General features: G+C 34.1%; 3 protein-coding genes across 4 annotated transcripts; 2 read left to right on the forward strand and 1 right to left on the reverse strand.

Annotated features, from left to right (window-relative positions):
• The first annotated feature begins 4,624 nt into the window (after positions 1-4,624).
• Positions 4,625-8,659, forward strand: LOC142522042 (uncharacterized). Its single transcript, XM_075625212.1, has 2 exons — positions 4,625-5,255; positions 8,439-8,659. Exons 1-2 carry the CDS (start codon positions 4,625-4,627, stop codon positions 8,657-8,659), a joined length of 852 nt encoding a protein of 283 aa, XP_075481327.1.
• On the forward strand, positions 7,583-12,744 carry LOC142522782 (lysine-specific demethylase JMJ26-like). Of its 2 annotated transcripts, none has more exons than XM_075626318.1 (13): positions 7,583-7,815; positions 8,187-9,005; positions 9,117-9,235; positions 9,315-9,411; positions 9,490-9,622; positions 9,699-9,762; positions 9,964-10,669; positions 10,884-11,213; positions 11,453-11,767; positions 11,856-11,928; positions 12,021-12,109; positions 12,197-12,316; positions 12,403-12,744. In XM_075626318.1, the coding sequence occupies exons 2-13, from the start codon at positions 8,784-8,786 to the stop codon at positions 12,487-12,489; spliced, it is 2,355 nt and encodes a 784-aa protein (XP_075482433.1). In that variant the 5' UTR covers positions 7,583-7,815; positions 8,187-8,783; the 3' UTR covers positions 12,490-12,744. The 2 variants fall into 2 exon arrangements, with proteins under 2 accessions (XP_075482433.1, XP_075482434.1); XM_075626319.1 differs by having other exon boundaries at positions 9,153-9,235.
• A 7,658-nt stretch (positions 12,745-20,402) lies between these two features.
• Positions 20,403-21,834, reverse strand: LOC142522793 (putative F-box protein At4g22030). The gene has a single exon (XM_075626333.1). It carries the CDS (start codon positions 21,786-21,788, stop codon positions 20,538-20,540), a length of 1,251 nt encoding a protein of 416 aa, XP_075482448.1. The 5' UTR covers positions 21,789-21,834; the 3' UTR covers positions 20,403-20,537.
• Between the last annotated feature and the right edge of the window lie 995 nt (positions 21,835-22,829).

The following is a 22,829-nucleotide window of genomic DNA, read 5'->3' on the forward strand; positions in this document are numbered from 1 at the left end:
TTCATAAAGTGAATATACTTCCCTTTGCACATATCCAGTTTTGGCTTAGTATTTGTTTCAGAGGTGCCTTCATTATTACAAAATCCGAGACCACTCCTGTCTCCAGATTGTTTTTGTAACTCTTGCATCTTTTTCAGTGAAATAGAAGACTTGTTCCAAGCATTTACCAGTAGTGATAACTTCTGGTTTTCAGAAAGCATCTTCTGGTAATCTGCTTTTGCTCTTTCATTCTCCGTTTTTAATTTACTCATCTCAACTTGTAAATCATTAGAGCTGTCTACTTGCAAGCAAGTTAACTTACTGTTCTGATCCTTTAAGTTCTGATTTTCGATCTTAACTTCTTTGAATGATTGAGAAAGTCTAGAATACTCTTCTACCATGTCATGTAATGCATTAACCAGATCAGTTCGTGTGAATTTGATAGAATCAAAATCAAATACCTCCCCAGATGTCGAGGTTGAATCAGTGTTTGCCATGAGACATTTAACTTCTTCTGCATCACTGTCACTGGAATGACTTTCTGAATCAGATGACTCAGAACTGGAGTTCGCCCATTTGGATTTGCTTTCTTCAGCAATCATTGCTTTTCGATCTCTTCTGGACTTTTTGTCATTCCTCTTGTGATCCTTTCTCTTCTGGTCATCCTTCTTTGGTTTAGGACAATCATCAATGAAGTGACCTATTTTTCCGCAGTTAAAGCATCCCGTATCACCAGATGGTGAATCTTTCTTGAAGTTCCGATTGGGACCTGATAAGTTCGATGGTTCTTTTTCATGAACCTGGAGAATTTCTTTACAAACAAGGACATAGCATCACTAATGATTTGTTCAGCAGTCTTCTCCAATGTACTGTCAATGATCACAGTAGGTAATGCTTGAGGTACAGCTGTAGCAGCAGTAGAAGAGGTAGTAGCAGTAGCAGTAGCAGCAAGAGCCTTGGTAGGTAGACTTGAGGGCTCTTCTCCACTTCTTACCTCCAGTTCGAACTCGTATGCTTTCAGGTCTGCAAAGAAGTCGTGCAGTTCCAACTTGTTTAGATCTTTGGACACTCTCATAGCCATTGTTTTTACATCTCATTCTCTGGGTAAGGCTCTCATCACCTTGAGAGCTATTTCTCTGTTGCTATGCTCTTTACCCAGAGCTGTTAGCTCATTTACCAAGCTACTGAATCTTTTATCGAACTCATTTAGAGTTTCACCAGCTTTCATTTTTAGATTTTCGAACTTCTGCATTGCTACAGACAGTTTATTTTCTTTCGTTTGCTCATTTCCCTCACATATCTGGATGAGCTTTTCCCAAATATCTTTTGTAGTAGAACACATTTTAATCTTGCTAAAGGTATTCTTGTCGAGAGTTTAATATAATATATCCTTTGCAACATTATTAAGGTTGGCCTTCTTCTTATCTTCGCTGGTCCATTCACTTCTTGATTTTTCAACCATCTGCGGTGCACCCTCAGTAACAGCAACAGCTGTGTTAGACTTTAATATTTTCAATGAACCATCTGTGATGACATACCACATGTCATCATCTTGTGCTGCAAGATGAGCTTGCATTCTAATCTTTCAATCATCAAAATCTTCCTTAGAGAACATAGGGATCTTGCTAAAGTGTGCCATCTGTTGTAGTTTCTCACGAACAAGAATAACCTGCTCTGATACCAATTGTTGAGGATCGAAGTTGAGTTTAGAGGGGGGGTGAATAAACTCAACTCGTTTTTCCTTTCTTTTGATGAGGTACTAAAATCCTGTTAGAGATAGTAGTTTATCTTGTTGCGTATACCTTCACCTAGATTACAATTATAGGTGCGGAAACAATATGATGAAGTAAGTGAAAGACAATAATAACAGTAGGCAGTAGTTGTTTATGGAAGTTCGAAGATGAAATCTTCTACGTCTCCCCTTCTCCTGTTTCCAGAAGGTATAACTAAAAGACTTTGGATATTACAGTACAACTCTTGTACACACCCACTTCAGAAGGACTTACACATTTGCCTACTGAAACTCTTAGTTACTCGACTCAAAAAGTACGTGATACAAAAGGTTCTGAAAAGACTCTTTTCAGATTACAAGCTCTTCCTGATAAAGTATAAGTGTTGTAAAAGATTGTGAAGAGTGTAAGAATCAGTAGCACAGGATGATCTTCAAAAGATCAGATATTTGTTATGAAGCGTGTGCTACTTTTCTTTGTGTTGAACTCAAAGTTATCAAGGAATTTCGAGGTTGTCTCGTTGAGTGAAATAGCGTTGATCCTTGAAAAGATATTATGCGTAGAGTTCTCTTTTGTAAGGATTTGTTCCATGTATATATAAGCGACTGAGTTCAACGTTTATGATCAGAAGATGTCTTCAGATTTCTGATAGAGTCAGCTTTATTACCAAAAAAAGGTTCCAGCAGAAAAGCTATAAAACAATCAGTCCTGTTTTATACTAAAGTCGGTAAAGTGAATTAAATGACTCCGTATAGTATTTAATGCTGCAATTAATACTAGTACTTGGTAACTTTAACGGTAACATTTAAAGTAGTCACGTTAGGCAACATCTTCTACTGATTCTGTTTTTCTATCCTTTCTACTGCTTTTGTTTTACTAGACCAGTAGCTTCTGATTTTTTTTTGTCTACTGTTTTCTTAAAGAGTGCTGTTGGTCTGCTGGTTTTTATTTTCATCACCACAATTAATTCATGTCTATCAATATATCTTTTGAATTTTGACAGTTTTAGTTTTTTCATTATTATGGATACACTGATATCATGTCAGTGTCATATCATCACCGCAAATGTGTCACATCAGCACCACATCGGACAAATGAACAAAAATTATAAAAAAAGAAAACAAAAGTAGCATACTAATACTGAAATATAACAACATTAAAAATCAAAATCACAAAAAAAAGGTAAATATACAAGACAAAAAATGAATTTTTTCTATTGATTGGCAGATGCGAATTGAATATAAATATTAATCAATCGGAAATAGAATATAACACGAATATTTGTATGTCAGTAGGTATTTTGTGAGACGGTCTCATGGATCTATATCATCGAAACGGATCGGTCCATATTTTTTACACATAAAATAATACTTCTTAATGGATCAGGTCAGATCGGAGATTTGTATCATAAAATTGATTTGTGAAATGATTTTATATGATTTTTTTTTTTGAATTTAGAGAACTTTGGTATTAGGACATCCGCATCCGTAGTAATTAATGTATGTTATTAACTTTTCATCTCTTCAAAAAATGTGGGGTCCCCGAGTCACATAATCATTATATTAACATTTTCCCATTATTAAGGGCATCTCCAACTGGGACAGTTCACGCTATTTTGCTGTCCTATGCCCTCCAACCGGGGCGCTATTTTGGAATTCAAAATAGCGCCCAGCGCCTCCGCGTCAAATTTGACGAAGGAGGCACCCTGCGTCAAATTGTTGTATTTTTTTTATTTTTTTTTGAATTTTTTATTTACTTTTTTATTATTTTTAAATTATGATTAATTTAATAAATAATATATTTAATAATATATGAATTCTTTAATGTATTTTAAATGATTTAAAAGCATTTAATTAATATATTAAATAAAAAATATTTTGTTAGTATTAATAATTGAAATTTATTTGATTAACATATTAATCTATAAATTAAAAGGTTAATGTAAATCATTACTGTAAATAACATAATCAAATACACAAATTTATTGAATAATATTTAAACATTCAAACACACGATTAAAATAAAAAAACGAAATCAAATACATTTAATTTAAGTGCAAGGATAATAAAATAGAATCAAACTAAATTATCAATAATCTGCAAAATCAGGTCCTGATCCAGATCCAGATCCTCCAAAATCACCAAAAAAAATTTCAAATGTGTTGCCTTCACGTTGACGACGTTCTTCCTCTCTTTTCTGCATAATTCTTGCTCTTTCATTTTGAACCATTTGACGCATTTCTGGATCACCAATTGTGGTCAGATCCATGTACAAAATTTTATTCTCCTCTTGAAATGCAGCCAATGCTATTTGTTGTTAACAAATTTCTAGCTTTTTTTGTTCATTTTGCAACGTTAACAGCTTAATATCATAATTTTGTTGCATATCAGTAGCTCCCTTTTGTAGTACATTGATAAGATCGCGATGATCTTCCTTCATCGTAGAAATTAAATCTGATACATTTTCTTCTCTTTTTTTCTTTAATTTGGATTTTTTCACTCCAAGTGGTCGCTGAGATGGAGTTCCACATGCATTTTCATCACTACTTAAATTAATTGAAAATAAATTTATTCCTTGAGAACCTGACATTGGAGATTCCGGTTCTTGATTATCTGATTGTGACGAATTCAAATTTGTGACATGTTGTTTTGATAGTGGTATCGGTGCACTGTCGTTGGCCGAAAATTTCTCCAAATCTTTCATGATAGGCCACACATGATCAAATTTGAATCCTCGACTGAAATTTTTATCTTGCATCATTAAATTTGGTTGCTTCCTACATCATCCAACAAGAAGAAGAAGTCACACATGGAGGTTCAATTCCGGGTCACATATTCATTCGACGCGATCGTGAAATTGCTGATCGTAAGTTGTTTAACGACTATTTTGCTGAAAATCCAGTATATAATGAAGCAATGTTCCGTAGACGATTTCGAATGTCTCGGAATCTTTTCGTTTGGATAGTAGATGGTATACAGAATCACGATGTTTATTTCATACAACGAAGTGATAGTTTGGGACGGCTCGGGTTGTCGACTAATCAAAAAGCAACTGGTGCATTGAGAATGCTAGCATATGCCTTACCTGCGGATGCTACTGATGAATACATCCAAATAAGAGAATCGACTGCAATTCAGTGTATGCTACGCTTTTGTCGAGCTATAGTGGAAGTTTTTGCTGAGCAGTACTTGAGATCACCTACGGCCAATGATGTTGCTAGACTACTCTATATTGGCAAACAACGAGGTTTTCCTGGAATGTTGGGAAGTCTCGACTGTATGCATTGGAGGTGGAAAAATTGTCCCACGGCTTGGGCGGGACAATATGCAGGTCGTAGTGGTTCTCCAACAATCATTTTAGAAGCGGTGGCTGATTATGATCTTTGGATATGGCATGCATATTTTGGTATGCCCGGAACCAATAATGATATTAATGTTTTAGAGTCGTCCAGTCTATTTTCCAATCTTGCACAAGGAATTGCTCCTCCAGCTCATTACAATATTGGATGCACCAATTCAAGATGCGAGGGAAGCACCGACTCCAGTGGTAGAAATTGTTGTTAATGAACATATCAGATTTCAAGAATTTCTCGCTCGATATAAAAAAATAAAAGACAAAGACGCCCACTTTGCATTACGAAATGCTTTGATTGATCATTTATGGGATGAATATGGTCATTCAAATATTTGAAATTGTATTTGTATTGTATTTTTTAATTTAATGTCATGTATTTGTACTATGTTTTTTTAATTCAATGTCATGTATTATTATATTTTATCAATTTAAATAATTTATGTTTCAATTCGTATAATATTAAACAATTAAATAAATTTTTAATAATTATTAAACAATTTAAATAAATATTAAACAATAATTATTAAACAATTTAAATAATCATTAAACAATTTAAATTAAACAATTTAAATAAATATTAAACGATACTTGTAATTATATTAATAAAATTAGAAATATATATTTAATAATTAATAAGAAATGATTTAAATATATTTTTGAAAAGGAATATTCTGATAATATTCGTTTTAGAGTAAGATTTGAAGTAGATGGGTTGGAGATGAATATAATATGTGGTGCAGAAATTGCACTATTTTAAAGTAGAGTTACTTTAAAATAGAATTTTGGGTTGAAGATGATCTAATACACACTCACATTCATTTAATATCAACTTTCATTATTTATGGGTCTCACTATCCACTTATTCATTTTTTTTATTTTATATTAATTAAATATCTTTCTAATTTTGTTTAAAAATGTACAATAAATATTCTTGAAAATAAATAGTATTATTATTTTAAAAATAACTTAATTTCAATATTGATTAAAATATTATTAAAAAAATGAAAAGAGTCGTTTGATATATATATATATATATATATATATATATATATATATATTCAAAAGAGTCACTTGGTTTTTTTGTTTTATGTGAATTAATGAGATTAATACTGATGAATTTTTATGCTGACATGGCAGTCAAGATTAATAATGTGTATCTCCACATTGGTGCATGAATATTAATTGATGTTAATAATTACCTATTAATGCACCAACGTGGATGCTCTTATAATGTCAAGATATTAATACAATGAATTTTCTTTTTTGTATAATCATCAGTGAGATAATTTTTGTTTTTATTATTTTTTGTAACGTGAGTTTATTATTTAAAAAGTAAAAAAAATATATTAAATACAAATATGTTTAGATATTAAAAGATTGAAATAAGATGTGTATTTTAATCCCGTCTAATTTTTATCGAATGAACATTTAACATAAAATTCAATCCGTGGTTGATCCAAAACGAATTTGATTTTTCTCTAATCTAAAACGGGTACGGTACCTTTACGCTTTGAAATTTTTCTGAAATACGTTTCTACAAAATAAATTAATATTTTGTTATTCAAGTACTATTTTATTTTATTGAAAATTAAGTACTATTTTATTTCTTGTGATCTATAGTAAGGATTCCAGTACAACTAAGCACAAAACTCTGTATCCAAATCAAAAATAAAAAATAAAATTAAAAAATAAAAGAGCAATAATGCTTTGACCAAGCATGCAATTACGATCTCATCGATCTTTATTTGTGATACTGGTCAATTACGCTCATATTTACAATAAAAAGTAATACTTTTTCATGAGTGACTCAAATAGAATACTGTAAAAAATTGGCATGTAAAACCGCCTCACAAGAGTTTTGTGTTATATATATTTGTACATACATATATATGTGTGCTTGGGCTGTGTGTGATAAGGGAAATTTTAATATTTTTTTTGTTTCAAAATCTAAAAATATAATTTGTTGGATTGTAATGTGAATTGCCTTTAGGAAAGAAAAACAAACATGGCACGAGAATCTGTTAGTTTTTTTTCATTTAATTTTATAACAGTAATACATATGTATAATATTAGACTAGTAATTTCATTTTATAAAATATAAGAAGCAATTAAAACTACACCACGTGTAGAAGATAGTCAAGGTGAAAATAAATTTGAAGAAGAATAGAGCTGGCATAAATTATTCATTCAGCAAAAATTAAAAAATTAAATCTATATTTGATTAAACACAAAAATTATCTTCCGTCTTACTAATCAATTTTATAAGGCAGATATCGACATGACATAATTCATAAAAAAATATTATTTTTTGTTAAAAATATTATTTTTTATTATGAATATGAGTCGACCAATTTATCACATCGGTTAATCATGATATTTACCAAAAAAAACCAATATTGATTAAAATAATAGGTCCAATCAATAAAAACAGTAGTTAAGTCAACTCAGTAAAAATCGAGTTACCAGGCATATGTGTTTGCAGTATATATATATAATCCTATATTTCCTTGTACAAAAGCTGAGAACACAATCATGCGATACTGATTCGCCATAATTAACATTCCTGACTTTCGAAGATTCTTTAGACTGTTTCTCATCGCGTTCACGCCTAATCGAACTGTATTCTTCTTGCAAGTGAGATTTGATTGCTTCCTTGATCACTTCTGGAAATCATGGGATTGATATGATCGATTCATGAAAGAAACTTTTGTGCATGATCGATTCCGTGAACCGGAACAATCCATTTTTTGAGGTAGTTATTGGATGCGTTATTGTTTTTTTTTTTTTTTGTTTTTCATGTCTTTCCTCTTTACGAGGTTTCTTGATTGATTGAATCGAATTAGTTTTGTTTTAATTTCTAGGTAGATTAATGCTTGTATCAGTGTTTTGATATTTTTTTTCTCTTTGGGAATGTTTAAATCGGGTGAAAAACGCATGCTTTCTTTTCAAATATTCGCAGACGTATAATTGAATGTTCATCTACTTTGATCATCACGCAAGGTGAGTTTCCCGATAAAAAAAAAGTGAAGTGTTCATGTTAATTATTTTTGGTGACTGGTGTTTCCTTTGAAACTGGAGTATTTATTTTGTAAAAAATACGTTATCTATCATATGCATCTGCAGTGTGGCTATGGCGCAGATGATTATGAAGCGAGAACCTGACATCTGTCACCTGAAAAACAAAATGGCAGCGACTCCGAGAAGAGTGGTTGAGAGGAGGCGGCGGCTTACCTGGATTTGGATGAGGATGAACAGGAATTTGTAAATTCTTGCCTCAAGAAATGAACAATGCGTGTAATCAGTAAACAAGTATGTTTGAAAGTACCGAAATTGCCTCTGCTTTACTTATACCGGCTAAAAATAGTTGTGTTTCAGCTTTGAAAGAACCAGCATTTGCAAAGACAATGACAAGTCGTGTGAATGAAGGCTCCACTGAGAAAAGAGTTTGTGAGAGGTCAAACAAGAGAAATATCAACAGAAATAAAGTTTTGAATAAAAGGGGAGAAAGGGACGAGGAAGAAGATTGGGATGCAAGCATGGAGGAGAAGAGGCGGTCTGTGGCCAGAAATTGCACTGAGAAAAATGAATCTGAGTAGATGGATGGTCAGAGAACATCAAAAAGGCGATGTAATACCTCGAACAAGTTTCTACAAACTAATTTCTACGTAGGTGATTATTGGGTAGATGAAGAAGAGGATGTAGTTTTCTTGCCTAGAAACAATGACGGGAAAAAGCGATTTCTACATAGAGGCAAAAAACCAAAATCATGATAAAGATAACGCAGAACAAAGTTTTAAAGGCAGACAAAGGAAAGATGATGGCTTTGCCGAACATTCTAAGTCTAACTCCTCTTCCTCCCCCTCCACATCTGCCGATCCTTGTTCATCAATAAGAAAAACTGATAGGAATACTGTACAAAAGAATATAGCCACAAACATGAAGGTATATTTTACTTCAAAATTCTTTCTGCATTCGTTTTAATGTGATTTCTGTAAAATGTTGATGCTTTTATCTCCCTGTTTGCCTCATGTTGTTTATTCTCCTTGTCATTAGAATTTAAATGAAAGGGTATCCGTAAAATGTCATCAGTGTCAGAGAAAAGACAGAAGGATTGTTGTTCCATGTAGAAAATGCGAACAGAAATTCTACTGCGTTCAGTGCATTAAGCAATGGTGACCATACCACCTTAATCCTAATATATTTATTCTAAGAAAATGTGAAAATTTTAATATTTTTTAATTGTATACATAGGTATCCGTTATCCGAAGAGGAAGTGTCAGAAGTTTGCCCTTTCTGCCGTGGAAATTGTAACTGCAACTCTTGCTTACATTCAACTAACATGTTGAAGGTTCGTTTGTTTCTTGAGATAGTTTTGTGTTTTCAAACCACCAGATCAGCTAAATACAACTTCACTCTCCAATTTTAGACATCCCGAAGAGATCTCACCGATGAGGAGAAGACTTTGCACCTACAATATCTCATCAGTGAACTTCTTCCGCACCTTGAAATTATTCATCAAGAACAAATTGAAGAGATTGAAAAAGAAGCTAAATATCAAGGTATGTGTGTCCTAAACCAGGGTATCGTTTTTGAAGGCTACTCTATTTTTGTTCTAACACAGTATCACATGGTCAGATGTTGAACCGTCTTATGTGGAACTAAAACATGCAACTTGCTCCATTGGTGAGCGTGTATATTGGTAAGTGATCTTGTTTCCTTTGACCTGAAGTTCTTACTGAAATACACTTGCGTAGTATTGGTTTTAATAGGACTCCTTACAAGCGTTGTTTCTATCCATTTTTGTTCTTTCATTCCAGGTAAAGCCCCCTTGACAGTTTCTATGGGGCGTAGGCCTCCCAAAAGGAAGTCCCATTCTTTTTCTTTTATGGCTATGGAGCAGCAACCACTGTTTGACTTCGATTGTTGATCTTCATTGGAGTTGCCCAAACTGCAGTTATGAACTATGTCTCAGTTGTGGCCGGGACATCCGTGGAGGTCACTTACCGGCTGGAGGTCACAACATAAAAATATTTAAATATGTAGATAAAGGGTATGATTACATGCATGGTGGAGAACCAATACCAGAATCCTCTCATGCAGAGGTTTTAGATGATATTTCTACAATGCCCGTTGACTGGGTTTCCAGCAGCAACGGGAGGATATATTGTGCTCCAAAAGAAATGGGTGGATGTGGGGATTTCTGTTTAGAGCTGAAATGCCTCCTTTCTGCTGACTTCATCTCAAGTTTAAGAACACGGGCTGAGAAAATCAAAAGTAAATATAAAATTATGGAGAAATTGTCTCCGACTAAGTTCCGTGATGACGAGTCTGGAAAGTTGCGTCGGGCTGCTTCAAGAGAGGGCTCTGAAGACAACTGCTTATATTGCCCAGATTCAGAAAACATAGTTAACGAGGAAGAGTTTCGGAATTTTCGCAAGCACTGGGCTAAAGGAGAACCTGTTATTGTTAGAAGCGTTCTTGATCAGACTAGTGGATTAAGTTGGGAACCATTGGTTATGTGGCGGGCATTGAGTGAGCGCAAAGAAAATAGGAACAGTTCAAGGATGTCAGATGTGAAGGCTATTGATTGCCTGGCTGGTTGTGAGGTTGTTCCACTTTCTTCAAGTCCTCCTGTATTTGAATAACTTGCCCAATCTTTTTATGCTGAAGATAGATTTCAAAATTGATGATATATTTAAATGGTCATACGGTTTTCTCATATTTATTCCGACCAATTCAGTTTGACTGTCCTTTTTTGTTTACGTTTTGTTTGCAGACCGTTGATTCTAATACTTAGTTTAGTTGTTTTTTCTTTTGTAGGTTAAGATTTGTACTCGTAAATTCTTTAAAGGTTACACGGAAGGGAGAACATATGGAAATTTCTGGCCTGAGATGCTGAAACTCAAGGACTGGCCACCATCTGACAAATTTGAGGATTTGTTGCCCCGTCACTGTGACGAATTTATTAGTGCACTACCGTTCCAAGAATACACAGATCCAAGGAATGGTTTCCTTAACCTTGCTGTGAAGTTGCCAGCAAGTGTCATAAAACCTGATTTGGGTCCGAAGACATATATCGCCTATGGGATCAGGAAAGAACTTGGAAGGGGAGATTCTGTTACTAAACTTCACTTGGATATGTCAGATGCAGTATGAACTTTAGGACGATATATATCATTTTGATTTGTGCATCATTAAATTGAACATTGTGCTAGTACATATAAAAGTTGATTAATTGGAACATCACCGTTTTTATCATTTATCAATGTACTGAATAATCACTTGGCCATTTTCCGCAATGCCAGAATGAGTATTACTTCATCATTAGAAATTTATCATTTTCAAATCTTATGCCGTGTGACAAACTTTCATTGATTTTACTGGTTCAGGTGAATATTTTGACACACACTGCAGATGTAGCGATAAGTCCTGAGCAGTACCAAGCCATTGAATTGTTGAAAGAAATGCACAGAGCTCAGGACAAAAGAGAAGGGAGAGACCTGAACAGAAAGCAAAAGCCTCGTGAGATCAACTTTGACGACACCAAAGAGAAAGAAGTTACTGATTTCCTGCCTAAAGTGCATTCAAATCAAGGCAGCGCCCTTTGGGACATATTCAGAAGGGAAGATGTGCCGAAATTGAAAGAATATCTCCTCAAACATTCAAAAGAATTTCGACACACCTTTTGCTCTCCTGTTCATCAGGTGATTATTAATAACACTAACTAAAACACAAAGTTTTTTATTATGAAGTGTTGTACTAAATTTTGTCTTCTCCGAATTTTTTATGTAGGTAATTCATCCAATTCACGACCAATCATTCTACCTAACTTCAGCACATAAACAGAAGCTAAAAGAAGAATTTGGTAAGTAAACCTGTGGTGTTTTAGTAGTGTTTAGTTCCCAATCATATTCTTTGGAGACAAGACTGAAAGAACCGATTTTTCAATCATTTCAGGTATCGAACCGTGGACTTTTGAGCAAAAACTTGGAGAGTCAGTGTTCATACCTCCTGCAGGCTGTCCACACCAAGTGAGAAATCTGAAGGTAAGTTTCAACCATTTTCAAATATTTCTTGAATTGGCATCAGTTTGGCTTGCATGTCTTTTCCCTATCTGAATTCTTGTTTTTCAGTCATGCACGAAAGTTGCTGTCGACTTTGTATCTCCTGAAAATATACACGAATGCCTTAAACTGACTGAAGAATTCAGAAAACTACCAAAAGAACACAGAGCCAAAGAAGACAAGCTAGAGGTAGCTTGTTACATATGATTGTGTGCTTTTATTTGAAGATAGAATAAATCCAAACAATTTTTTTTACCGTTTTGCTAACTGACCAGGTTAAGAAGATGATCGTGTATGCTGTTAACCAAGCAGTCAAAGATCTCGAAAAATTGGCCTCTATGAGGGTTGCCTGCGATGAATAAACTGCAATGTTGAACCATTCAATTTTGCTGGTGAATATTATGTGGCATGGATGTTAGCAAGTCCATCTATTGTAGGACCAGTTTTGCACAATAGCTCAGAAACATTTTTTTTTACTTTCTTAATTACTAATTTTCACAGTGAATGTAGATTTAATTAACTTGCCGGTGAGCAACACACAAATTTCATATGTTATCCATTATTTGCTCTATAACTGCCAAGTTGTATATTGTAACAAAAGAAATATTCCTAATAAAAGGAGTGCACACGAGCCGAGTCGAGCTCGAGTAGACGATTTAAATTTTATCTACTCGAGCTCCGTCGAGTAACTCATTTCAAGCTCGAATCGTGTATATATCGAGTTACTCGAGCTTGAAAATCTGAATTCTAGCATATAAATCTTGAGCTCGAATCCAAGTTTAGATATATATAGACAATAATATACCTTATTTTGTATACTTCTAAATTAAAAATATATATGTCGTTAGTACTCGAGTAGAGCTCGCGAGTTACTTGAGTACAAATAATTGAAACTTGAACTTGACTTGGAAAAGTACTCTAACTACTCGAATTCGTGCACGAGTAGCTTGACTCACTAAAACAAGAGTTAGGAGGTGCTAAACTTAGTATATCTTGAGTCAAAGCACGCATGGGGGATGCAGCTAGCATGCCTAAGTTAAAGGGAGCAAACAACAAACATAATATCAAAGTTTCAATTCTAACTCCTATTGCATGATAATACAAGAAGAAAATACAATAAAAAGGCTTTTTTATTTCTGGCAAAGAGGAATCTGCCCCTTGATTTTCTGCGGGGGAGCTTCTTCGAGGTGAGGAGAGGAGAGGTTCGTTTAATAAGATTTGAGAACGAATTAAACGGATTTTTTTTAAAGTAACTCAATCCTGTTTTTTGTCTAGTTATTTTATCTTAACTTTCTTCCAGTTTGCTGAACAATATGATTTAAATTTAAATTTATTCTTCATTATTGACGAAGTCTGTCTTGCTGGTACTTGTTCGAGTTCACTTTTTGTTTAGTTTATGAGAACATTTTTTTTATTTTGGTTTTTATTTTATCTGTGCGTCTTTTTTCCAATTTGCAGAATGCAGACGGCTCAAAATTTTCTATATACATACATTCAGATCCTGGTTTTATGTTTAATGCGTCTACTACAAGATTAGCTTTCTTTTATGATCGGCAACTGAAAAACAGCGTCAAAGTAACTCCGTGTTGATACCATTGTTTGAATAGATATGGTGACTGACTGAAAAGGAAGGATTTAAAAACTTTTGACATGATTAGTGGATACGGTAAATGGTGAGGAGATGAGAAAATCTCCAAATCTGAAAGATGAAAGAATCCCATTTCCAATATTTTTTCTAATTCGTAAATGTAAAATGTTGTTCGATTGTCATAACAAAAAATTTCCTTTTGTATTAAACCCGGATGACATGATGCAATGTCTTTTCTTGTGCTGATAAACTGGTAATTCCATTTCTTTCCTAGTGAATTCAATAGACTGACGGTAGGGGTAGCGGCGTAGGTAGCCTGGGGAGAAGCTGATATGATTGAAGCTGAGAGGCTACTGTTTGAAGAAGCTCTTCAAAATCCTGCTAATCAAAGATTGGTTCTCTTGTCAGATAGGTTATTGTTCTTCCTTCCAACAATTGTATTAATGGAATTGAGGTTGACTATCATCATTAAAGGTTTATAATGTATCATATCCTATTGCGATCTTTTAGTGACCCCTTTAGTTGTATATGCATTCATTTGAATTTGGTGCTATTGTGCAAAATGACTGCAATTTTAAAACAATGTTATCATAAATTAACGTTGTTTTTCCTGCAGCCAGATTGAACTTTGTCTCTGATTTGGTTGTTTCAATTCAAACAGATGTGTCCCTCTCTACAATTTCAGCTATATTTACAATTACTAGGAATGTACACGTGCGCTGCACGTAGGCGACTAATAATGAAAAATATAATAACGAGAATTAGATAATGTTTAAAGTCGTTTGAATAACATCATGTTTACAAGTATTTATCAATCTAAATATATCAAAACACAATACATAAAAATACATCAAGACAATAAATCATATATATTTACTTATTTATATGACATTTTTCAATTCGCGACATAATACATCTCTCTTAAATGATAAATCAGCAAAAATATTTTTCATTCAAATATAATTCAAAACGGAAAAACAATAAAAATAAAATTAACAGAATAGTGAATTTTATCAAAATCAAAACTAAAATTTACTTAAATAGAGTACACATAGACAATGGACAATGAATCACAAAAATTGACCAAGAAATGTAAATAAATAATTTTTTTACATAAAATTTAGAAAATAAAGAAGAATGTGAACTAATGTCCAAATCTATCTAAGATGGACAATGAATCACAAAAAAACCCTTAAAAAGACATATTAATTTAATTTGCTAACTTAGATGAACATGGAAATGTAAAAAAAATATTTTTTTGGCATAAAATTTAAGAAATAAAGAGGAATGTGTATTAATGTCCAAATTCATTTAAGATGGACATTGAATTACAAAAAAAAACTCTTAAGATAACCTAATAATTTAATTGGCCAACTTAAATGAACAAGGACATATAAGGAAATTCACAATTGAAAGTGGTATATTTATATGTATGTTAGATCTGATGAATTCTCCTAGGAGTTTTGTGGACAGGTATATATACAAGAGAATGAAACTCCAATGTGGCTTAGTTGGCTTCATAAATTCAAACTCCATTGGATAACATCTTTTTTATGTAGGTAAATTTAGGAATGGTGGAGCATAGCAGTCATCTAGGTTGTAATCGAACTAAGAATGATTCCAGAGCACCTCGCGTATAATGAAGATGAATTTGAAATACAATAGAATTATTGGAAAATGATAAATAAGGACTTAAAGTTTCTTGTAAAACGAATTTATGCTGAACAAAATTTTTCCAAATACAACCAAAATGAATTTTCTGAAGTTAAATTTTAAAATCACATGCATGATGAAAGTCAAGACTCTTTTCAATCCAGTGTGATTGTTCTTCGCCTCAATCTATGCTACACCTGATATTATTTTATAGAAGAACATGCACCTCACAATATTTTTATTTGAATTCAGAACATCAACTGATGTTTTACATAAAATCATATCGAGTGTAGCATAAACTCAACATTGTTCTCCTTGTGATTTACTATGTGCGACCAGGTTTAAGCAGGGCACGTGGGAAAGTGCGCAATAGTTTCCTCTTCTTCTATTTCCTGGGTTTCCTTCCAAAAACGAAAGATACTTTAGTATACATGTGTGTATACGTGAATGTACATAAATAATTTATTCGTATGTAGTTCAAAGCGCTGAGAATGCTGGACAGCAGTGCACGGGTTTCAGATTCCATTTCCAAATGTCAAACGTTCTTTTTTAGTTTTTATGGATAAATACGAGAGGTTAACATCTATCTGATAACCATATGATCGAAGTAGTCACAAACTATCTAGTGAGTGATCGATCGTGTTATAACATTTATTGCACCCCTCAATCTTGATCCATTCGAGCCGTCAAAGTGAAAACAAGCTAAGGGAGTGTTTGAGGGAACTTTTAAGAAGTACTTCTTGCTTTTCATCCCACTGGAAGTGCTTTAGATTGATATTTAAACAAAACCTAGAAGTAAGTTTGTCATGTTGACGTGTGTATCGAGCGCTACATCTGCACTCCCGATGAAAATTAACTAAAATTGTCAAAATCCAAATATGTAGGGCTAAAACTGAAATATGATAACATAAAATTATAAGATTTTTTTTTTTTTTTTATCTCAAGAATGGTCCTTCTATCCAAGTCAATTTTCAACTTTATGTCATAATCTTATCACGAAATTTTCAAGCAGCTTCATGAATATAGATGTATATAATGTAATATCGATGAGAAATCTATTTGTAGGGACCGAAGACGAACGAGAATGTATCAATCCATCTAAAGTGCTGTGGTCCATTTTATATTCGATCAAGTAGAGTCAATGGTTGTGAATATATGTGTTGCATATTGTTCTATGTGCTTTCCCCGTACAAATATACAAACAAGTACACACAAAAGGGACACAACACACGGTTTCTTTTTTGGTTGAATGGAAAAAAATTTCAGTGCTACCTTGATGAGGAAGACGACTTCATTTGGAATTTAGAAGTCTAGCTAGCTAGACGCACTGTGGTAAAATTTTGGCCAATTTTTGAATAATCAGCCATATAACACTTGTATTTTCTAAACAAAATATGTATATATAGCTTATGAAAGTTGAATGTTTTCTATTCGAAAAATTAGAGTGGAAAATGTAACGCCCCAGATTCGATGACTATCCTCACTGTACCAAGACGAGTCTTTCCAGCGTGCTTATGTCCTCACTCACACACACCCTATGAAACTTCCCAGGAGGTCACCCATCCCAAAATTGCCCCAAGTCAAGCACGTTTAACTTTAAAGTTCTTATGTAATGAGTTACCGAAAAAAAGATGCATCTTCGTGATATGAGTAGTACATATCAAATCTTTTAAGCCCTCTTCAATTGTACAGTCCATTACATTGCACAGTCTCGGAATCTCTCTTATTCCGGTGTGAGATCGGTTCATTCATGTTTACTCCACCTAGAAGCCTGCCAGGAGCCGCTTATTGTCCGTGCAACCTCATGGCACCGACGATCACCCCCCGTCCTCTTCGACCCCGGGCCTCACAGCAAATGTATTCTAATTAATTTGATCGATACCCAAAAAATAGAGCACTTCTATCAATTCTAACCATAAAATAAATTTAGTGGATTTTTTTAATAATTCTTTTTATTGATTCCTTTTATCCTGAATTGGGTGCCTAACTTTTAAGATAAATTGACTTTGTATGCGGCTGCTGAATAAAGACCACTCCACGATACATATAGGGGTCATGCAATTTGCTAAAATAAATAAAATAAAAATAAAAATGCATTAATTCAAAAATATTATTACGTACGTACGTAGCACTTCCTCATCCATCTTTCCACTATATATAAGCACTTCTGTTCTTCCTCTATTTCCAAGCATCACTCAAAATTCCACTTGTTTTCTCTTTTCAATTCATCCTTTCGATTACATTTCTTGATCACACACTCAACATTTTAATTAACAAGGAACTTATGATGCAATGGAATACCTTAAAACTCAAATAATTCTATTAGCAATATTCATTTTGATGGCCATGGCCATTTCCCTCGTGGCTGAACGGCTTCCTACCGACGAAAAATCTAATGAAATTGTAGAATTGGCTTCAGTTCATGCGAGCAGATTCCTCTCCCGGAGAAGATTTAGATGGCGATGTTTCGGATTAACAACATGCAACAAAAACCCTCGAATTTGCAGGCTAAAGGGTAGTCCAGGGGCGAGTTGCTGCAAGAGAAGATGCGTAAACCTCCGCGCAGATAACTTGAACTGTGGGAAATGCGGGAGGAAGTGCAAGTTTTCTGAGATTTGCTGCAAAGGGAAGTGTGTAAATCCTTTTACACATAGAAAGAACTGCGGAGGGTGCAATAATCGGTGCAACAGAGGGAGAACTTGCGCGTTTGCGATGTGCAGCTACGCTTAATTTAGTTTGACCATATCTGCTCAGTGGGCTCGACGGATTAATTTTGACACTTTATATTTGTGTGTGGTTTAGCTGATGGCCGCCATTGTTTGATTTGTGATTTAGTTTTTGAATACAGATAATAGATAATAATGAATAACCTTTTGTATAATTTTGGTATGCCTCCCCAACTTTCAATTTTGGAAATATATAGAACTTTGAATTTCAATGCTATTTATGAAGTGGCTTCGACATCTTTTTTTAGTATATATCAGTTACCGCTGCACATAGCTTCAACATACGAAGAACTTAAGGAAAAATTGTACTTTTGGTCATATGTGTGTTCGTTTCTTTATAATTTGATCATTTATGTCGTTGAATTTCAATCTTAGCATGTTATTTTCATATTTTTGGCAATTTTAACATTTTATAACGTGAATCTGATATGACATAGATGTGGTGCTGAAGTGTTTAGTATCACATCAGCGCTTCAACGAGAAAAGACTACAATTTTCAAAATTTTGAAGTTACCTATAAAAGGCTATATTGTATGATATTTAGTAAAAATGCCATTTCTCTTTAAAAAATAAATACGTGTATATATATATATATATATATATAATTGCAATAATTTCTTTGCAGATTTTCAAAACTAATGTATTCATATATTCAACACATAAAAAGTAAGAAAGAGAAATTAAATGTGGCAAGCTAAGTACACATAATTTAAAGATTATCATTACTTTGCCAAAACCAAACATCGTACGTTGAAAATGAGGGTTTAGGCTATCAACTACAAATAAAAGGAAACATGTCTTTATTCAAGTTTCTTATTATATTAGACTTTATTGATTAAATAAAAGGAAACATGTCTTCATTCACCAATTAGCTCCTCAAAATCAACTAGAGAAGGAAGTAAATCGTCATGTCAATATAAATTTTGTAAAATAGATCTTCGACCGACCGCTGATTTATGAAAAAAATGTTATTATTTATGTTAAAAGTATTATTTTCATTGTATATATAGATTTGGTCGATCCATCTCACGGATATAGATTGAAACCGTCTTACAGAATATCTACTCTATATGAAAATCTCTTTGATTCATTTACCAATGAACTACTCAAAATCAGCTATTTATGTACCTTTTTTATGAGGATGGAACTGCAACTGTTATTCGTCGGTGTGTACTTGATAAATCAACGGGCTAATGCAATAGTCTGCAAACCATGCTAGCAACGTAAATCGTACTAGGCAAACTATGTGTGATAAGATCGCCCAAAAATTGTTCATAAGATGAATCGAACTTATAATCATTGGTCAAACGCTCACTTACTCTACTAACTCGAATATTCTCGATGCACCGTATGTACCATTTTGACATGGTCCTTTGATTAATTACCAATGAACTACTCAAAACCAGTCACATCACGTACCATTTTGACATTGCTTTACATATTTTTGTCAAATGTTAATATTTCATTGCATACAAAATTTTAACATTTCCAGGCATACACGGAGGAGAAATTGAAATTTTGGTCTTATAATTTGTCGATTATCATTTTTTGTCTCATAAATTTTTATGTTGCAGTTTTAGTCATCCATTGATTCATTTTATAACTCGAAACTCCTAATTTCGAATGAAACATCTATTCTATTTCACAAGAATCTTTTTATTTCAGGCTTAAGAAAAAAACGAATTTCTTGATATTGAAGAATAGATCTTAATTTAGACTAGTTATTAACTTAGATTTTTGATAATTTGTAAAATACATATGTTTGTGCCGGAATGAAAGAAAGAGGGTAGATGAATTCTTTAATTAAATAATAATTATAAAAAAAAATACACTGAAAAACGAGATCGAGTCCAGTTGGTACTTGGTCGAACTTTAATGCGCTACAAGCGAGCAGTTCAAGTTATTTGCTCATAGACATTAGTACCAAACCTAAAATTTAATTTTTTTTCTGCCTAATTCGATCATATATATGTCGGCCTAAAAGTTACATTTATCTTCTTATTAAATTAAATATGAGATTTTTTTTAAAAAAAAATGTTTTTGTACATGTTATAACAATCTATTCAACTCATTTAAAAAAACTTTTAATTTTGTGCTAAAAAATATATCTAATGATAACACTGATCAGGACTTTCAAACGATATAGCAAACCAAATATCACATGTTGATAGTTGTCCTAATCGAGCACCCCAACATTTTGTCTTGTGATTTAAAATTATCACTCAAATATTATTTTTAAAACGTTTGGTCAAACAATTGTTGATGTCAGACCTCAAATCAATGATTTTTGCTGTAAAATGGGGCATATTCTAATTAAATTTTGAATCAAATAATGATATACCCAAAGGCGTTCGTAGCGTAAAATAATGATTGGAATTAGTTTGTGATTAAGAATTTCTCCGCAGCCTAAAAATCTAGTCGTGTTTTCTACAAACAATTGGAATCAGAAAAGCTTGCTCGCGAACTGGTCTTCACCCGCCGTCGCAAGATCCCTTAACTGCGATAAACTCCTCCCCAGCTGCAAACCCACCTTCATCTCCAACACCTCCCCGTTCTCCCTTCTCTCCAAATCCTCTTCTCTCAAGTTCCATGCAATCGTATCTTCCATCATCTTGAAGAACCCAGCGTTGCTCCGGTACATCTCGAACACCATTCCAACTTGCCCTCCGTGCTCAAGAGTGTTCATCACACTCGCCAATGCGTCACCGGAAACTCCCAACATCGCCGCCCAACCGCCGTGAGAAGGGGAGCCCATGAGAGCAGACCCCACGGCGGCGAGACCTGTTAACGTAGGAGCTGCCACAGCGAGAAACTTGTTGAGTTTCAGTGCTTTTTCACTCAATCTCAAGTAATCTTGTTTATCTTTTCTCTCTATGATATTTACTATCTCCCTCATTTCTTCCTCCAATTTTCGGTTCCATCCATTGAAACCTACCAACCTTTTGGGTTGTTTTCTTCTGCACTCGGACCACCAGACTGCGGGCTCGACATTCTCCGGGAACTTCTCGAGCATGGCGCCTAGAAGAGGAAGCGGGTACGCTTTATCCAGAGCCAACACTTTCTCCATCAACTCCTTCACATCAAAGCTCATGAAATTGCCGATCGATAAAACAGTTGTAATCTGATTCTGAAGCTGTTTGAACAATCTCGTTGCGTTTCTTTGTTCTTCAGCTAGCTGAGACGGCTGGATCATATTCATAATCGAAAGAAGCCCAGTTGCCCCAACGTACAAAATTGTGGAAGAAAGCTTCAGCGCAGCCGCTGGAGCACTGCCGCTGATTGATGCGATCCCCACCATCGTGGCGGCAGCGAGGATCAAACCGTTGATGGATGTCAAAAGAAGGCTGTTCCAGTTCGATCTCTGTTCACAAATATTCCTGTGCATTTCCACTCTATCTGCAACAGCCTCCAATATAGAATAAAGCTCTGCTACAATCAACGTATCGCCGCCATTGACACCCTCATTTCTCTTGATTGTCTCTATAACTTTTATAGGGCTGAGCTGTTTTTCATCAGTGAATCTGTGTAACTCCAGTTTATCCACAAATCCTCCTGCTCCGATGCCCGGAAGAGAAATTTTTCCGACACGGTTTCGGGGACTGATTGTAGCAGCAACGATCCCTCTTTGCTTCGAGGACTTGCAAGAAGAGAACGAAGATTTCAAGATTAAGATGGTTGGTTTCAACGCTGCCATATTCTTTGATACTTCTGTTTTGAAGCTTATATTTTGATGAATTTACACTGGAATGATGCAATTGTGTGTTCATGTGTCTATATATATAATAATATGTATATATATGTCGACAATCAAATGAAACTATAGAGTGTAACCTATTTTCACAGTATTTTACACAGAGTTTGAACCGGTCGATGAGCAGTAGACTTCTTAGCTAGGGATGTAAATGAACCAAACCGTTTGCGAGCTATTCAAAGCTCGGTTCGATAAAAAGCTCGTTTGAGTTCGTTTATTAATCATATCAAACCAAGCTCAAGCTCGATTTTGAGCTCGAAAAATTAATCAAACCAAGCTCAAGCCTAAAGATATTCGGCTCGTGAGCTCGCAAACATGTTTGATAATAAGCTCGCAAGCTCGAGCTCGAGCTCGGCTCGTTTAGGTGGCTCGCAAGCTCGAGCTCGAGCTCGAGCTCGGCTCGTTTAGGTGGCTCGTAAGCTTGAGTTTGACTCATTTGTTGAGTTGACAAATAAAAATATTAGTATTAATATCAATGAAAGGAATTGAAGACAAGACAAATAAAAATATTAGTACTAATATTATTATGAACTTTGCAGGATACTTGACTAGTTGTTATTGGAGATGATTTTGTAATTCCCGATTTTAATGGATTCTTCGACGTCCTTCTTATTTTCTCACCAGACTTAGTTGAAGTATTAAAGGGGTGAAATTATTTCATTGTTATTTATATGATGATATCAGTGTATGATTAATATTCTAGATGTATTATTTTGGAATATTCAATAATATATTGATTTATGTTTTTAGCTCTTATTTGTGTCGTTTTGGTTATTTATGAATGAATTTACATTTTTATGTCTAATTTAAAATTAGTTTATAGATATATTTAATTTTTAACAAGCTCGAATCAAGCTCAAACTCGAGCTCAATTTTATGCTTTACGAGCTCGAAAACGAGCCGAGCTCAAGCCAGGCTTGTTAAACATGCTAAACAAGTTATTAATGAATCAAGCTCGAGCCTGGCTTGATTAACATCCTAAAC

This window comes from Primulina tabacum, chromosome 13 (assembly GCF_025594145.1).
Source record: "Primulina tabacum isolate GXHZ01 chromosome 13, ASM2559414v2, whole genome shotgun sequence".
NCBI lineage: Eukaryota > Viridiplantae > Streptophyta > Magnoliopsida > Lamiales > Gesneriaceae > Primulina > Primulina tabacum.